Source organism: Paracoccidioides brasiliensis (genome assembly GCF_000150735.1).
Source record: "Paracoccidioides brasiliensis Pb18 unplaced genomic scaffold supercont2.10, whole genome shotgun sequence".
NCBI classification, from domain to species: domain Eukaryota; kingdom Fungi; phylum Ascomycota; class Eurotiomycetes; order Onygenales; family Ajellomycetaceae; genus Paracoccidioides; species Paracoccidioides brasiliensis.
The window spans coordinates 745,083-760,511 of record NW_011371367.1 but is presented as its reverse complement, the minus strand read 5'-3'; the positions used below and the strand labels follow the sequence as shown (position 1 = coordinate 760,511).

Here is a 15,429-nt window from a genome sequence, read left to right as displayed (position 1 = left end):
AAACTTGATATAAATTCCCTCCTATTATCTTTTGCTCTCTACACCGATCACCACTGATCGGCGAGGGCGTCTGTGTTCATTGTAAAATTAAAGGCTTTAATGATAATTCTACACTCAGGAAACTATTAAGTCAATATAAAGTGATAAATAAAAATAACTTTAGTAAATATAGTTAACCAGTTAATTAGTTAAAGAAAGGGATTTAGCTAAGCAAAACCCGGCAACTAACTATGCACAGGAGGTATTATAATAGAAAATATCATTCAAACATCGCTAACATGCAGAGGAGTACTCAACCCAGAACCCAGTCTACAGTGGTAATGCAATGGTACAAAATTCTATCCGGATACATCAACAACCTCCGCAAACCATTGTTTTAACGCCAGACTTAAAATATCCGGTAACTCCTGTACAGCCCTAACCACAAGATAATACGCAAATGGAAACCCTTCGAGATAGCGCTTCATTTTCAACTTCATCTCCCCATTTCCTAGGCCGTCAGGCTCGAAACTAGCTTGTGTTAAATCAAGAATAGAATTACCATTCACTGCATCGACAATGATAAATACTATCATGATTCGCTCCTCCTGTGCCTGTCGAACTAGCCGGCGAATGGTTTCATGATCTTCACAGATTCCATCCGATATGATGAGTTCCAGCTGCCAGAGGTCTCTGCTTCCACTCGAACGTGAACGTTTCACTTTTGCTTCTCGGAACAGAGCAATCGAGTCTGAGATAAGCTTTCGAACATTTGTGCCAGTCTGTTGGTAGCTGAATTGCTGGAAGATCCGGACGCCTGCTTCAGACGAGAAAGGTTTGCCAAATTCATGAGCCACGCGGACGTGGTCTTCATCTCCAAAACTGAGAACGCAGAGGTCCCCTGCCTCTAGCATGCTTAGACTTTTTGCCACAAGGGCCAGCGTCTCGAAAGCGAGTTGGCCGCTGCCACTCTCGAGCATTGATTTGCTGTCGTCAACGGCAAGCATGATCTGGTAACTTCGCTTCGAAGGGGCAGATCGTCGCATCCATATCTTGTCACGTTTGTATTGAGATGCGATGTACGGAATGATTCGCTTGATGTTGAGCCGTTTTCCAGTCCGGAAGTCACCCCGAAGCTTCGTCGCCATTGTAGGTGCAAGGATTAGCCGTAGCTGTTCGGTTAGCAAGAGAGAGAGGTCGTGAGTAAGTGACTCGTAGTGAGACCACAGTCGTTGGGCTTCCTCCCGGGGTGTCAATGGAGCCAATTCTGAACTGACGTGGAGCTCAGATAAATGAGTATCCATGTCTTCCACTTCTTGACACTCCTCAGTTTGACTATTGTGATCGGCTGGCATATTGTCCCTAAACTTGTCGCCCGCAACAAGTGAACTCGATGCATGGTTCTCTGGTAAACCTGGTTTCTGGTCCAAATCCATTTGGTCCTCTAAAAATGGTTGAACAGGGAGATTTTCAAGTTCGCCAGCATCTGGAAGGAACTCGCTTTCTTCTAGATTCATGTCGGATTCCACAGCGTTGGTTTGATCAAGGGTTTTGGCCTGTTCCTCGCTTGCTTGACCAAGAGCTTGAGTATCTGCAGTATCCTGATCGTCGGCAAGATGCTCAAAATCCGCGTCTTCCATGTTAGTATCCTGCGTTTGATTCTGCGGAGTGTTTTGGTTATCGGAGGCTTCCTTGATCTGTCGTTGTCGGCGATGCCATTGCTCGAGAATGTCGCCAAGTTTTTTGAAAGCTTGTGTTAGAGAATCGTGAAGCTTGCCATCATCTCGACCGCCCAATGCATCACTAGCATCCTTCCCGTTTTCACCCTGGTCAGCATTTCCTGTCGGCGGGTTGTGCTCCTGGTCCTCGTCTTTAGAGCCATGCTCCTGGGTTGCCTTGCCAGATGCTCCCTTTTCTTGATTTTGATCTTGGTCGACACCTAGACCATCAGGAACTTTCTCACTTGAAGCGACACTCTCCAGATCTGCTTGATTATCTGTTCTTTCCACTTCCAAGAGTCCTTCCTTCTCCTCCTCTGGCACTGTCTCGGCCTCAGCCTTAGGTTCCCCTTGGTGGGTCTCACTATCCTCACATTCGTCGCTGGTTTCTTCTTCATGGTCTTTACCCTCGTGTTGCTCTTGAGAATCGGGATCCTGGTTGTTATTTGGTTCTGCAGCGTCCGGTTCGCCTTCCCATTTACTCTCATTATCATCTGACATTCCCCCTAGGTCATCACCCAAATCAGAGTCGTCTTTACATTCGTTTTCTGCCCCATCCAGCTCTATGTCTTCGGGTAAATCGAGCACTGGTTCTTCCTTCGCATGCGGATCAGCTATATCCATATCTTCCCTGCCAATGGCTTCTCCTTCATCATCAGGAGGTTCTGAGTCCTCGTTTTCGCTTTCCTCTCCGTTTCCATCTTGACCATCTTTCTCAATTGTTTTGTCAGAGGCAGCAGTTTTATCCCCCGATTCCGGTTCTCCTTTTCCTTGGTCATTTTCAGTATCCTTTTTTTCTTGATCCTTTGATCCGTCCCACATCTTTTCATCAACTGTGGACACGTCCAGCTCATCAACACTACCTGTTTCTTCATCAATATTCATATCGTCCTCCTCCCCTTTGTCTGAGCCATTCCCCTTGTCCTTCTCCTGTTCATCTTCAAAATCACTCCAATCTGCCTCAAGATCTTCTTGGTCCATGTTCACAGCATCATCTGCTTCTTCCTGTTCGTCCTTCTCCCCATCCATTTTCTGCTTCTCTTGAGCTAATTCAGACAAATCCTCATCATCCTGTACATCTTTGCTAATATCTTCAGCCCCCTCTCCACCTCCAAGTCCAGTCCCGCTTTCCAACTGGTTTGACTTTCCCTTCTCACCTGAGCTTTCAGAAGGGCTACAGAACCCCTCTGAGGCGATATGGTTAAATGACTTTGTTAGGAGATAAGCCATTTTGCAAATCTCCCGATGAAGGGTGGAATATCGGTGGAGAATGTCATTACATATTGCCTTATATTGTTCTGTAATTGGCATTACAATGGATATCGCGGCGCCAACCACTGCAAGACAATTTGGATTTGTCGCAGATATATCCTGAATCCGAGCTAACACTGAGCAAATGCTAGTGGCTACATCCATCATGTGGAGCTCTGCACAGGCTTTTGATATCGTTTGTTCGGATTTTGCCAGCCAGGCTGGGGTATCTTTGGATGACGGAGCTGCTGATAGGGAAAAACTAATCCTTTGCATGGCAATGAATATTTTGTCCATTGCGGTTAAGAGTAGAGAGTCAAACTCTTGAACCGAAATGTTGATTTGACCGTTGCAGTCTTGTGCTGCTGTTGTAGTGCTCGATTCTGTCCACGGAACAATCTTTTCCAATGCGAAAGCCATCTCAGCATGTTCATTGATCCATCTCAGCACATCGGATCGTATGTTTATAACTAATCTCCGGGCGTCGGAAAATAGTTTCTCATGGATGCTTGTAGATAACCCAGCTGGTAGAGCTTCCAAGTTTTCAATAGAGGCTAGTAACGATCTAAGACACTCTTTCCAATCACTTAGTGCTTTTAAAACTTCAGACGAATCAATCTCAGCAAGCTTTGCATGAATCTGAAGGGTAGAAATGCAGACACCAATGATAGTAGAAAGCCACCGTATCGATCCTCGAAGGTCACGGTGATCTGAAGCGAAGCCGATACTTCTGAATAATAGATCATTTTCAGGGTTTGATACAGTCCTCATTTGTTGTACCGTGGATTCTATCGCGGTATAGTTGTCCAATTTCGACGACAGCGTTTCTCTTTGCTTTAATATCCAGTGAAGGAGTGCCTCAATAGATCCTACGCTCCTTGCAACTTCAACGTTACTAAGGTCTTCAGAATACCCGTGCGACAAAATCCGCACTCTGGGCACCAAGTCCAAAAATCGGTGGAAGTAACAGTCCGCACTTCTGATTTGACCTGATGCAGCTGATGGTATGAGACTGCGTGTCGTAGAGAGTACAGCAGCAACAGATCTTTGACTATCAAGAACATCAGTCCCGACGTTAGAACGAATCCCCATGAAACGAAGGTCTTTAAGCTTTTCCGCATAAAATCGCTTTTTCCTATTTTTCAGGTGCTGGATCTCGCGTTTGTTTTCATCTGTCAGGGTCTTTGGAGTTTCTGATTTAAATTCGGCTATAGTATCAATTACGTCGCGAGTGAACACGTCAAGCTCCTCGTGAGCCAATAACCCGGTTAGAGAATTTTCGTACACGCGTTGCATGCTCTTGACCGCCCCGTCGGGGTCCATAAATCGAATAGCTCTCTGATCCCAAGCATGGATATTCTCGCGGCATATGTTAAGTGCACCAGGAGAAACAGGGCTGGGCGGTATGATACGGTTATCCGATAAGGGCTCTGTGTGATCCGGCAGCTCAGGGAGCCCCTTTATCAAAAAGCCTTCCGAGGACTGGCCAAGAAGACTGCGATACTTTCGAACGACTTTGAACAATTTATTATGAGACCGGCGTGCACTTTCTTTAAGAGCGTTAATATTTGTGTCTTTCCAACTTGCCAACTGAATAGTTTGCTGAATATCACGCTCTAATGATTGCCGACCCTCATTGAGTGATTTTTCAATCATTGGCACAAAAGGGAGGTAGTGGTGAAGAAGGTTGTCTATGGCACCGCTCAAATGGTCTAGGGAAGGGAAATCTGATGCGTAGAGCTGCAATAGCATCTTGAACTTTTCGATGAGTTGAAGTCTAGACTTGTATTGGCCCACTGGGGTGGAACAAATAAATTTCTCAAGGGTAGCGATAAGATCGATTGAGTGCTCAGTTAATGGGTGACCGTCTTGAACTAGTAAAAGTGGCGCCGCAATTACCACCTCATAGGCAACAAACCACCAGGCGCTCGCATCTTTATCACATTTTTCATTTTCGATGTCCAACAGGCGAGCCCATGTAGATAGTTCAATGCGTCGCCAACTTATTAGAAGGGCGGTTAAATCATCATAACACTTAGCAGCAGAAAACTCCTTACTTGCCACAAGCTGCCACTCATAGATGAATGAATGAAGTTTTTCTGCTTTGGTGATGAATTTCGCCAGAGGTTCCTGATGCTTGAATAAGAAGATCTCGCCGCAACAGGTAATAACATCCCCCAGGGTGGCATGTTCCGGCCATGTTTTTTGAAGTTCTGTGAAACGCAGCCGTATTCTTTCAACCAGATCTGCGAGCTTCTCACCTTCCACCAAATTCGGATCTGTATAAAAGTTGTAAGAAGTGGGTGACTTTGCGGTTTTTATCTCGTCTAGCAACAGAATCGCGCCAAGCAGATGCGATTTGGGGTCGGCGACCGGAAGTTCTGGAGAGCCATTGGACATGATCAAGCCAAGGAGCTTCGTGGAATCCATCACTAAATGCCGCAGTGTCGACTCCTTATCATTCTCAGAGAACAGACTACTAAGCACACGAAATAGCTTCAGAGAAACAACTTTGGTGTCAAAATTTGCAACAGCTGCATTTTCAGGATCACTTTCAATTCCATCATCAAACGACGGGAATAGCTGAAAAAACTCATCGGCATCTACTTCCTGGTCATCCTCGAACGATCCTCGATACCGGTATAGGTTCGACCTTTGAGCTTCTTTATTCTGATCAACTTCCAGTTGCTGTTTCCAAATAGCGAAAATGTCTTGGAAAATATCACGGAGAAGTTCACGATTTGAGGCACTTGAAAGAGTCTCAGGATCCGTATTTTGGAACGCTTTCAGCACTGAAAGCCGCTGCAATCCAATCTCTATCTTCTCCGAGTTAGGTAGGCGAGATTCTTTTGGTTTCAGTTCGGAGAGATTGACCTTTCCCCCGTTCATCAACGGTGTCATTTGGCTGATAGTCCAGATGCTGCAACCTTGCTCTGCTCCGGAATTAAGTTTGGGACGCAGAACTAAGTCTACACCAAGATGAAGCAACTCCAGGAAACGGACGATGGGAATGACTAGGTCGCCGTATGCCGTATAATTTGTGGTGAGGCGAAAACATATTTGCTGGATATTCTTCCGTAAAAGTTCGCCTCGTTGGTGGACTCTAGTGATAGGATTCAATTTGGTCATATCCTGGAGGGAATTGAGAATTGTATCAGGATTCTCGTTCAAAACCGAATTTAAGAGGTTAATAAACTCTCCCTGTAGTTCACTGGATTGGGAGGGGTGGGGCCGAGAAACCGGCGGCAAGGGCGGCGCAGAACCTAATAAGCGCAGCTCTTCTTCGACAATCCGAATACGTAAGCTCGACTCTTGCCCTGAGAATGAAGATTCAAATTCTTTCAATGCTTTGAGTCTCTTAACTTTTTCCATGGCGCGTTGAATGTATTGTTGTCTTTGTACAACCAAACTAAGTGACGGATCGAAAGGACGATTTGGCACGAAGAGTCGAAGGCATGCCATAGCAAGGTGGATACAGGCGGCTCCCAAGTGAAGGTATGCCACCGGGCTCCCGTCATCGAATCTCAAAAGCGCGGAGAGAATTTTAGTGAACGACCTCGACGCAAATTCATTAAAGTAGTGTTGTTTATCCAAAGTATCTCTCAGTTTTAGCTGTAATATCTGGACATTGACCAGCTGATTTGCTTGAAAGTCATGACTAAACAGCTGTAGATAGGAATTTGCGTTTTGGAAGCAAGCAGGGTCGATTAAATCCTTATGGCAAAACAAAAGTTCTTGAAGCACCATTGTTAGTTGCTTTTGGAGCATCGAAAACTGATCATGCACGATTTGGCTGGTGCTCGAGCAGAAGCCTTTAGCTATGAAATTAAGTTCAGAACCAAGGAGAGCCATTCCTTTCAAAGGCACATTTCCAAGAGATGTTAGTTTTTCTATCAATGACAATGAAATGGTTCCGCGAAGGGCAAATGCTTTACGTGAGAAGGATTGGAAACCTGAGAACCGTGAAATTCTGGACAGAAGCTCAGGGATGGGGTTCGCGAGGATCGAGATATCATGGGGACGAGATGGGCGTCCTGCAAGTAGCTGCAGCACACCAGGGAACAGAGGTGCTGTGTCCGAATTACTGGGTGAGTTGGAATCATTAAGATCATGGTACTGGGACAGAGCTTCAAACTCCAAGGAGAAGTAAGGCCATGACACCAAGCTGGAATCTAGCACGCGAGTTTCGAGGTCATTAATCACTTGTTGAAGGTCCTGTAATCATGTCAGCTTATATCTGAAAGGGAGATATAGTCTCTGCTCCATACCTGAATCAGACCATTCGCCTCTGCCCCCTGTAGCAGTGTGATTTGCGCTTGCACTAGCGAATGGCGAAATCGGTTGAGTTGTGGGAAGGGAAGTGTTGTTTTGAGAGTAATGTGATCAAAGCGGGCAGCAACTTGTTGCAAGTCTGTCATCAGTTTCAAATGATCAGAGTCAATTGGTGTGGCTGGCCTCCAGTTGTTCCACATCCTCTGCATACTCTGTCCGGTAGACAGGCCCCAATTGGCACGGAAGGTATCAAGAGATTGAGATAGAACCGTGACTAGATCAAGCTTAACATCTTTGAAGCGTGAATAAACAGACTGTCCAAGTTGCAAATACGTTTGGAATATTCCCTCGTCAAAGTCGTCTGCTTGAACGATGCGGAAGATGTCCAAGCACAGTTCCAAAATTAAACTGACTATGGCAGTCACGTCAACCAAGCGAAACATGTCGGAATTGACGCTCTCAATTGTATGACTCAAAGACTGGACGCAGTTGGAAAGGCACAAAGCGACTGGCTGTGTTGATTCCTTCATGAGCGCTGGAATCCTTTTTGAAGCAACTGACCTTTCCAGTCTGTTCATTTCTGAGGGCTTTTTGGTCAACGAATTGTCGTGGACTTGGGACAAAACCTGGTGGAAATACCAAACGTTGGATTGTAGCTCCTGAAGTTTGGCTAGCTGTGCTAGAAAAGATTGTGATTCTGGGACTATGCAAGCTACTATTCGTGGCTCGTTGATTAATGGATGCAGAGGCTATTAGATGTCCGTTAGTTACCTTTCACGAATGGGTGAATTCATCATTGCATACTTCAATATTTTGTTGGAAGTTCAAAAACTTCTTTTCATTCCATCTTCCATTAGGCAGAACACGTTTCAAAGGATGCACCATGTCGCGGTTCAACAAGGCGTTGTAGCGATCGAAAGTTTGACGAAGAATCGTCGGGGTCCTCATATTGGCAGTCCATAGATCGATGGAAGCAGCTGAGGATTTCTGGATGTTGCAAAAATCGTGCCTGGCTAAGTGATCAAGAGACACCTCCAAATTATCACTTTCATTGTCCGCGGATGTTCCGCAATAAATGGAACTTTGAGCACAACGGATGCGGTACATTGATGATTCTGACGTATAAAATATCACTGGAGACGTAGATATAACTTTGTTGGCACTAGGCGGAAAGTATATCTCGATAGCCCGGTTTCTCATTGCTCGTGATAACTCACCATGGCGTGGATCCATAGTGAGGAAGAGTCGGAAATTCTGATGAGGTGTCACTATCTTCGCAGTGCCATCACCTGTTCGCTGCTCATTGATAACTAAACAGCCGTTTGGTTCCATAAGCGAATTTAGTCGATCCAGAACAGATGGATTACAAAGATTGGCGTTGTCTAGGACCACCCAGTCTCCGTTTTGAACTGCTTGGATAAATATGCCTTCGGTCCATTTAAATCCGATTGTCTTGCTGTCGGAGGTTGATTTGAGCAATGCCTTGGCGCGTTCATGGAACTTAGAAAAGCTTGGATGTAACCCCTTAAGGGAGATATTGTGTAGCGCATCCGAGATGGTTTCAAGCTGGGCTGTATTTGTTTTGACAGCGTCGTAAAATCGTAAGAGTTCACTATCAACGCCTTCCTGTCTAGCAAATGTTTGAGTGTGGATAACTTGATCCCGGAGAAACTGTAAAAGATCATCTAGAAAACTTAGTAGATGACGGTCATTGTCTACTTGCTCAAAGCCACCTATAAGATCCATTGTATCGGTGTCGGCGTTCAATGCCAATTCAACAATTTTAGAACCACTCAAAACAGCAAGCTTGTGCAAAATGGTTGTCTTCCCGCATCCGGATGGTCCAACGAGGATGCTAGGCCAACCTTGCTCTATACACAATATCAACGATTCCATAGTCGGTAAGTCGCCGGGAAGTATCCTGATATGAGAGTCATTGAAATTTTGTACAAGCTGGTTGCGTTGAAGGACCGCAAGGCCAACTTGATATTGCGATACGCCAAGGTTATGGAAATAGCTTTTAATTGCAGGAGATGATCCAAATATGTGGGCATATAAAGATGAAACGAGAGCTCTATCTGCAGGTGTGCGGAACCGGTGGTTAATCACAACATCGAGGAACTGGGAGGGCGAAATTCGGACTGGGGTCGATTCAAGGAGCCTAAGCCATCTTGAAATATCTCGCAAATTAATTTCCCAAGGTCCCCCAATAGTTCCCAGGCTTCGGTCATTCGTTATTTTCGAGTTCAGAGATAAAACGAAATCTACCAGCTGTTGAATTTCAGCTTCAGGAGTCCCAGGAGACAACTTTTTGCAGATCATCTTCAGGTCATTACTGCTGAAAGAGTCTGCATAGACCACGGTAAAACGGTTCACAAATGAAGCAGGAAGGCCTTTCCGTCCGCCGCCTTGGTGATGGGGATTCTGTGCTGCAAACAACACAAAGTTGGGATGTCGTTTAAACGTTTGACCCAACTCGGCGATATAAACTTGCTGACGGTGATCTAGACAAGAGTTTAAACCCTCCAATACAGATTGAGAGGCAAGATTCATCTCGTCCAAAAGAACCCAGCCACCTGTTTGCATAGCTCGTAAAAATGGTGCATCGCTCCAAGCAAATCTTCCCATATCACTGCCTTCGACTGGGACGTCCGACCCGAACAAATCTGTCAGATCAGTCTGATCAGAAAGATTAATTCTCGTAAGGGGCTTCCCAAGAGATTGGGCAAGAGCAGCAACAAGTGTTGTTTTCCCGACACCAGGGCTACCCTCAAGAAGGATGGGCTTGGCTAACTGAAGGCCTCGAGCAATCCTCAGCGAGTTTGCAACTGTGGTTGGCGCGTCCAAGGAAAAGTAGGGATCATGCGCAGAATCGGCACCCATCTCCAAAACAAACGGTCCAATTCTCATCTTGCTCCTTTCAACAGATATAGAAGTCTCCTGAAAGTAGATTGAGACAGCATCAAAGCCAAAAATTTTACCTAATCTATTAAGACACGTAAGTCGGTCATGTTTGAGATTTTCCGGGCCCGAAGCAAGCATAGCAGAAGGATTGGCGCCTAGGGTGTCAATGTATACCAGAGCCGCGCCGTGAACGATTGCGGAAATTTCGTCGAGGTGTTTGCATTGATTTACAAAGTCCACCCAAGCTAATAGGTCACGGATAGATATCGATTCAGCTGAAGCGCTCTGGAAGGTTTCTTTAAACCATTTTGCAAACGTTAACATTGCGTTCGGCGCGCTCTGAATCGGTGACACAAGTTTTGCGTACAAAATTGGGAGGACATCTTCTGCTTCCGAAAGTTGAGGTACCCAAATTTCAGTGAGTCGGTTCCTTAGGGCAGCGGAGAGTTCCCTTTTTCCATAGTCTCCGCCTGGGTTCATTGTTGCCAAAAACTGAAACCCATCTTTCGCAACCACCAAAGAATCAATAGGACCCTTCTCGGCAAGTAGCAAAGACCTATGGGGTTCGAGAACACTATTAAGACGTTCCAGGACTGAGTCTTCCGCGAGTGAAATTTCGTCAAGAAGGAAGTGCTGACCAGACTCCATTGCCGTTATGAGACTGCCGTTGGACCATTCAAATAGGGCTTTCGCTCTCGCCATATTTTCCCGTATTCGATTCACCAGGTTTGGCTCGCACATATCTAATTCCCGGGTGGTCAAGGTAGAAAATGCTCGTGTTAGATTGTCGATAGACTTATCACTGCTTTCATCGTATGCGTTGACGGATTTCAACGCAGATGACAGATCCGTCAAAAGTTGTCCTTCGATCGCAGATCTATTTCTTAAGGGCCTTTGCGCGCCAATGATGTCTCCAGTCTCGAGGTTAACATGGGCGTTAACGGTGTAAAGTTGCTTTCCATACATATCTGCAATAGCTTGACAGATTTGGGTTTTACCGCATCCAGTCTCCCCAATAAGAAGAACAGGTTCATTGTGTTCAATTGCTCGTGAAACCAACATGAACACCCTTCTCATGGCTTGTGTCCATATTATACCTGTTGGAGCAATAGCTGAAAGCTCCTGGAGCCGCGTATCAAGCCTCTCGGCACCGTAAAGGGCTGTTTCGTCAAGTTTTACCCTCATAACCTCCTCGATCACTTGCTTTACAGCAGCCCTTTCTTTCGGGTTCCTCACCCTTTCCGCCAAAAGCATAAAACCATTGATAGCCAATTCTTCACGGTTATCGGCTCTTCGGTGCGCCCACCGGAAAAGGTCACGTAACGTGGCAAAGCTGTTTCGCTGCTCGAATAGCCGGCTCGACTGTCGCAGCAGGGAAAGCTTTCGATAAACAGAGACAATTCTTGTGCAAAATGAAGGAGCTATTTGTGATCGCTCCTTGAGAATAAACTCTAGTTCGTCCTCAGGAATATCGTCGAAATGGAGCTCTAGAAATCGATTTCGAAACGCGCGAGAAAGCGCTTTCCGACCACCATAGAGACCAGCAGGATTTTGGGTTGCAAATAGCATAAAGTTGGGATGCGGATGAACGACTTCCTGGGACTCAGGGATAAATAGTTCTCTATTATCATCCAACAAACGGTTGAGCGCTTCCAAGACATCAGTTGGAGCTAAATTAAGTTCATCCAGAACAATCCAATATCCATTCCTTAGCGCCTCCACTAGTATTCCTTCCTGATATCTCAAGCTGCCGTCTTCGCCAGATATGTATGATCCCAAATATTCCTGAAGGTCAGTATGTTCATGGTTGTTGATTCGGACAAATCGATTGCCTGAAATCTTAGCAAGGTATTCTACCATGCTAGTTTTTCCAGAAGAAGTTGGACCTTGTAGCAAAATTGGAAACTGTCGCGTAGAACTGGCTCTTACTAAATTCATCAAGTTCCTTTCAATGAACGGTGTGATAATATAATGGGGTTGGGTCTCTATCGAAAATGCTCCTTGTCTCATCCAATAATGATTGAATCGAACATAAGTGATGCCATCATTAGGAGGCTTGGGAGTTTGGGACAAAACCGATCGAGAATTCTTCAGGCTCCCAAATATATACTGATCTAGAAGAGGGATGATCTGGAGTTCGGACTCCTTGCTTAGTAGTGTCAAGAAACTCATGCAGAATCCTTCATATATTGCTCGTCGGAGTCCGTAAATATGCGCTTGATTCCTCACGTATATCAAAGATCGAACAAGGGTTCTAATGCTAAAATGGGGTTTCTGGCCGGCGCCATCTTCCAGTTTATTCTCCACATTTAACCTCTTCGTATCAAGGTATAGACGAGCAAGAGCGATAGTAACCTTTACGTCCGCATTCGTTAATGGTTCCAAGTAGGCGTCTATCAAAGTTATAAGATCATCGATTTCAGTATCAGGAGAGTTAACGTATATCTCCGTAAATCTAGACCGTAAACCAGGAGCCAAATCTCGTTTTCCAGAATCTGTTGCCGGGTTCATGGCTCCAAAAATTCGGAAATTCGGGTGACCATAAACACGTTCAACTTCCCCAGCTTCAGAAAGAAGGACGGATGGGGATCCATCACGTCCATGGTGAAGGAGGCTGGCGATGCTCTCTAGAGTGTCAGGGGAGGCGAGATTTATCTCATCGAGCAACACCCACTCCCCATTTCTCAGAGCTTTGACAATCTTCCCTGGAACGAATTCAAAAGCAAACTTGCTATCCCCCTCCGAAATACGGACTTCGAATTGTTTTAATTCCCTGGAGAACACCTCCCACTTTTGGCGGAGGTTGGCATATTTGGAATCGTCGAGTTTTCGTTTCTTCGAAGGTTTTTCTAAGCCGCCATCCGTCATTTCAGTTTTGTTTTTCTGCATCGATTCAAAGACGCCGTATGACATCTTAACAGCCTCATTAAGAATATTAACTAAACGAAGCCAGTTGCCGGTAGTTACGCATTTCGCAACGGAAGACAAAAACTTCTGGTTCTTTTTAGCTGAAAAGGTGGATTCAAACAGGACGGTGAACTCGTCGACCAAGGGGACAGCAAGTGATCGAACATTCACCGGTTTAAAGCCGCCTAGCAAGTCCGTGCTTTCGCTTTGTTGAGACAAATTTACAACAGTTAGACGCTGGCGCAAGAGGGAGGCAAGTTGCTGTATCATTGCAGTTTTGCCAATTCCAGTTTCCCCCACAAGCAAAATTGGCTCTGAGAGCTGCAAGGCTGAGACAACTTGCTCCATTGTTTTCAGAGAAGCTCGAGTGGGTGCAAAAGTGCTCTTGTCCGCCATCGATGGAACAACGTTCCGCAAACCAAGCCCCTTGCGTTTCTGGCACGCTTCTCTTCCGATAGTCACTGTGCTGTGAGAATCTAGATATTTTGGGGTACGTTCGGACAAGCAAAACTTCATCCGCTGCGGGGAGATCTGCATTTCCTCTGCAATAGAATCCGTCACATTTGATTGAAGAAGCCCTTTTGGGAGATATGCCGCAAAACAGTCTACTGTATCCATGAAGATTTCGTCGTTAGTACCGTCGGGAACCGCTTCATAGCCCGTTTCACATCCAAGATTCCGCAGACGCTGCTCTATTCTGTAGCACAGTTTGATCAAGTCACGAAGGCTAGGTTGTCTCCCCGTCATAAATTTTCGAGAAACGGCACCGTTGGATAATGATGTGATACGGTTGAACGTATTCATGATCATCTCTACCCGAGAAGAAAGAAGTGGAAATTTTTGAATAATAACTTCTTTAACTTCCCGAGGGGGCATCTGCAACACTTGGATTCGATTCCATAGTCTATTCCCCAACATATTGCTACTTGGAGTTATTTCCTTCCCATTTGCATTCATAGAAGACCTCATTGTAGCAATAACCCTAAAGCCATCGGCGCAACGTATGCGTTCATTTCTGCTCGGGATGATTAGTTCCCTCTTTTCAATAAGCGGGAGAATAAGCCCGAGTACTTCGGAAGGAGCACGATCTAAATCCTCAATCACAACCCATCTGCCTTCCCTGGCGGCCCTCGTTAGAACGCCGGGTTGCCAAGAAAATGAACCAGCCGGAGATGATGTCGAGTAGACCCCTAGCAAACTTTTGGAATCTGTCTGTTCGTTCAAATAAAGTGTGACCATGGATGATGACTGGCCCAGTTGGATGGCAGCTTCATTAATAAGTGAAGTCTTTCCAGCGCCAGGCAGGCCAACCAATAACAGAGGGTCCGTTGAAAGGAGAGAATTACCGAGAGCGCGTAGATTCCGTAGAACCGTTGGTGTCTCCACGAGAGAGGATACTTTTATTTTATTTCTCTGATGAATCGTCGGAATAAGAACACCGCCAATTTCGGCAGTATGGCAAGTGAAGTATTTTCGAAGTTGCTTAGTCCAAGCTTCCACAACTAAATCATCGCGTGATTTTCGTGCATTCTCAAGTTCATTCTGGAGTCCAATCCATCTTTTCTCTTCCCAAATACTCAGGAAGCGGTAATCAATGGTTCTATCCTCCCACGGTCCATTGATTGCGGTTCCATCATGATACTTGCTTAACATTCTCTCGAGCGCAGCGTCAGCAGCATGCATGTACAAGCAAAAACACCGTATTGCAAGATATCTAATGACATGATTGGACCGATTAAAGAGTGACTGCAGTTGGGATGGGGAGACTATGGGCGAAAAGCTCTCCAAGTCGAAACTAAGAAGGCGAAAAAGAGCAAGGAGGAGAGAAATAAGGGTTTCGTCTTCCACCTGCAGGTTCCCAAACTTGCCCGGCTCCTCTGAGGAGGGTAGGCCACTACCTTTGAGGTCCCTTGAGGCAACATCTGCCAATGGTCTAAGGTAAGGCGCAAAAGGTAAAATTCGTGCAAATGCAGCTATGACTCGCACAAAGTATTCATGGGAGTCCAAGTAAATCCATCTTGCAGCCAAATCCACAAAGATTGGTTCATAGAGTGAAAACAATGTGTTGGTATAATTTGGTCGTAATGCTGCGAGTGCCAGGGTATCATGGCATGAGGATGGATTCGAACTGCTTGTGTGGAGAATTTCTACCAGTTCGGGCGGTAGCTGCTCTAAAACACGGGTTTCTGGTAAAAGCCCCACGTTACCAGCTATTTGCGCCATCTCAGGAGACATCTGAAAAGCCTTTATCTTCCAACAAAGGCATTTCCGGAGCTCTATGTTAAGAATATCGAGTTTTTAACCTCTAAGAAATTTTCTTATGCTTGAATTATTTTCTGCCTCACAATCGAGATATCACGTGGTATTGATAATCTTCACCGCCTTTAGTCTGACCAAT

General features: G+C 45.5%; 1 protein-coding gene across 1 annotated transcript; it reads right to left on the bottom strand.

Moving 5' to 3' along the window:
- Window positions 1-338: 338 nt before the first annotated feature.
- Window positions 339-15,266, bottom strand: PADG_07148 (uncharacterized protein; the record flags this gene model as incomplete). The annotated part of the gene is made up of 3 exons (XM_010764130.1): window positions 339-7,163; window positions 7,217-7,969; window positions 8,025-15,266. The coding sequence occupies 3 exons, from the start codon at window positions 15,264-15,266 to the stop codon at window positions 339-341; spliced, it is 14,820 nt and encodes a 4,939-aa protein (XP_010762432.1).
- Window positions 15,267-15,429: the final 163 nt, after the last annotated feature.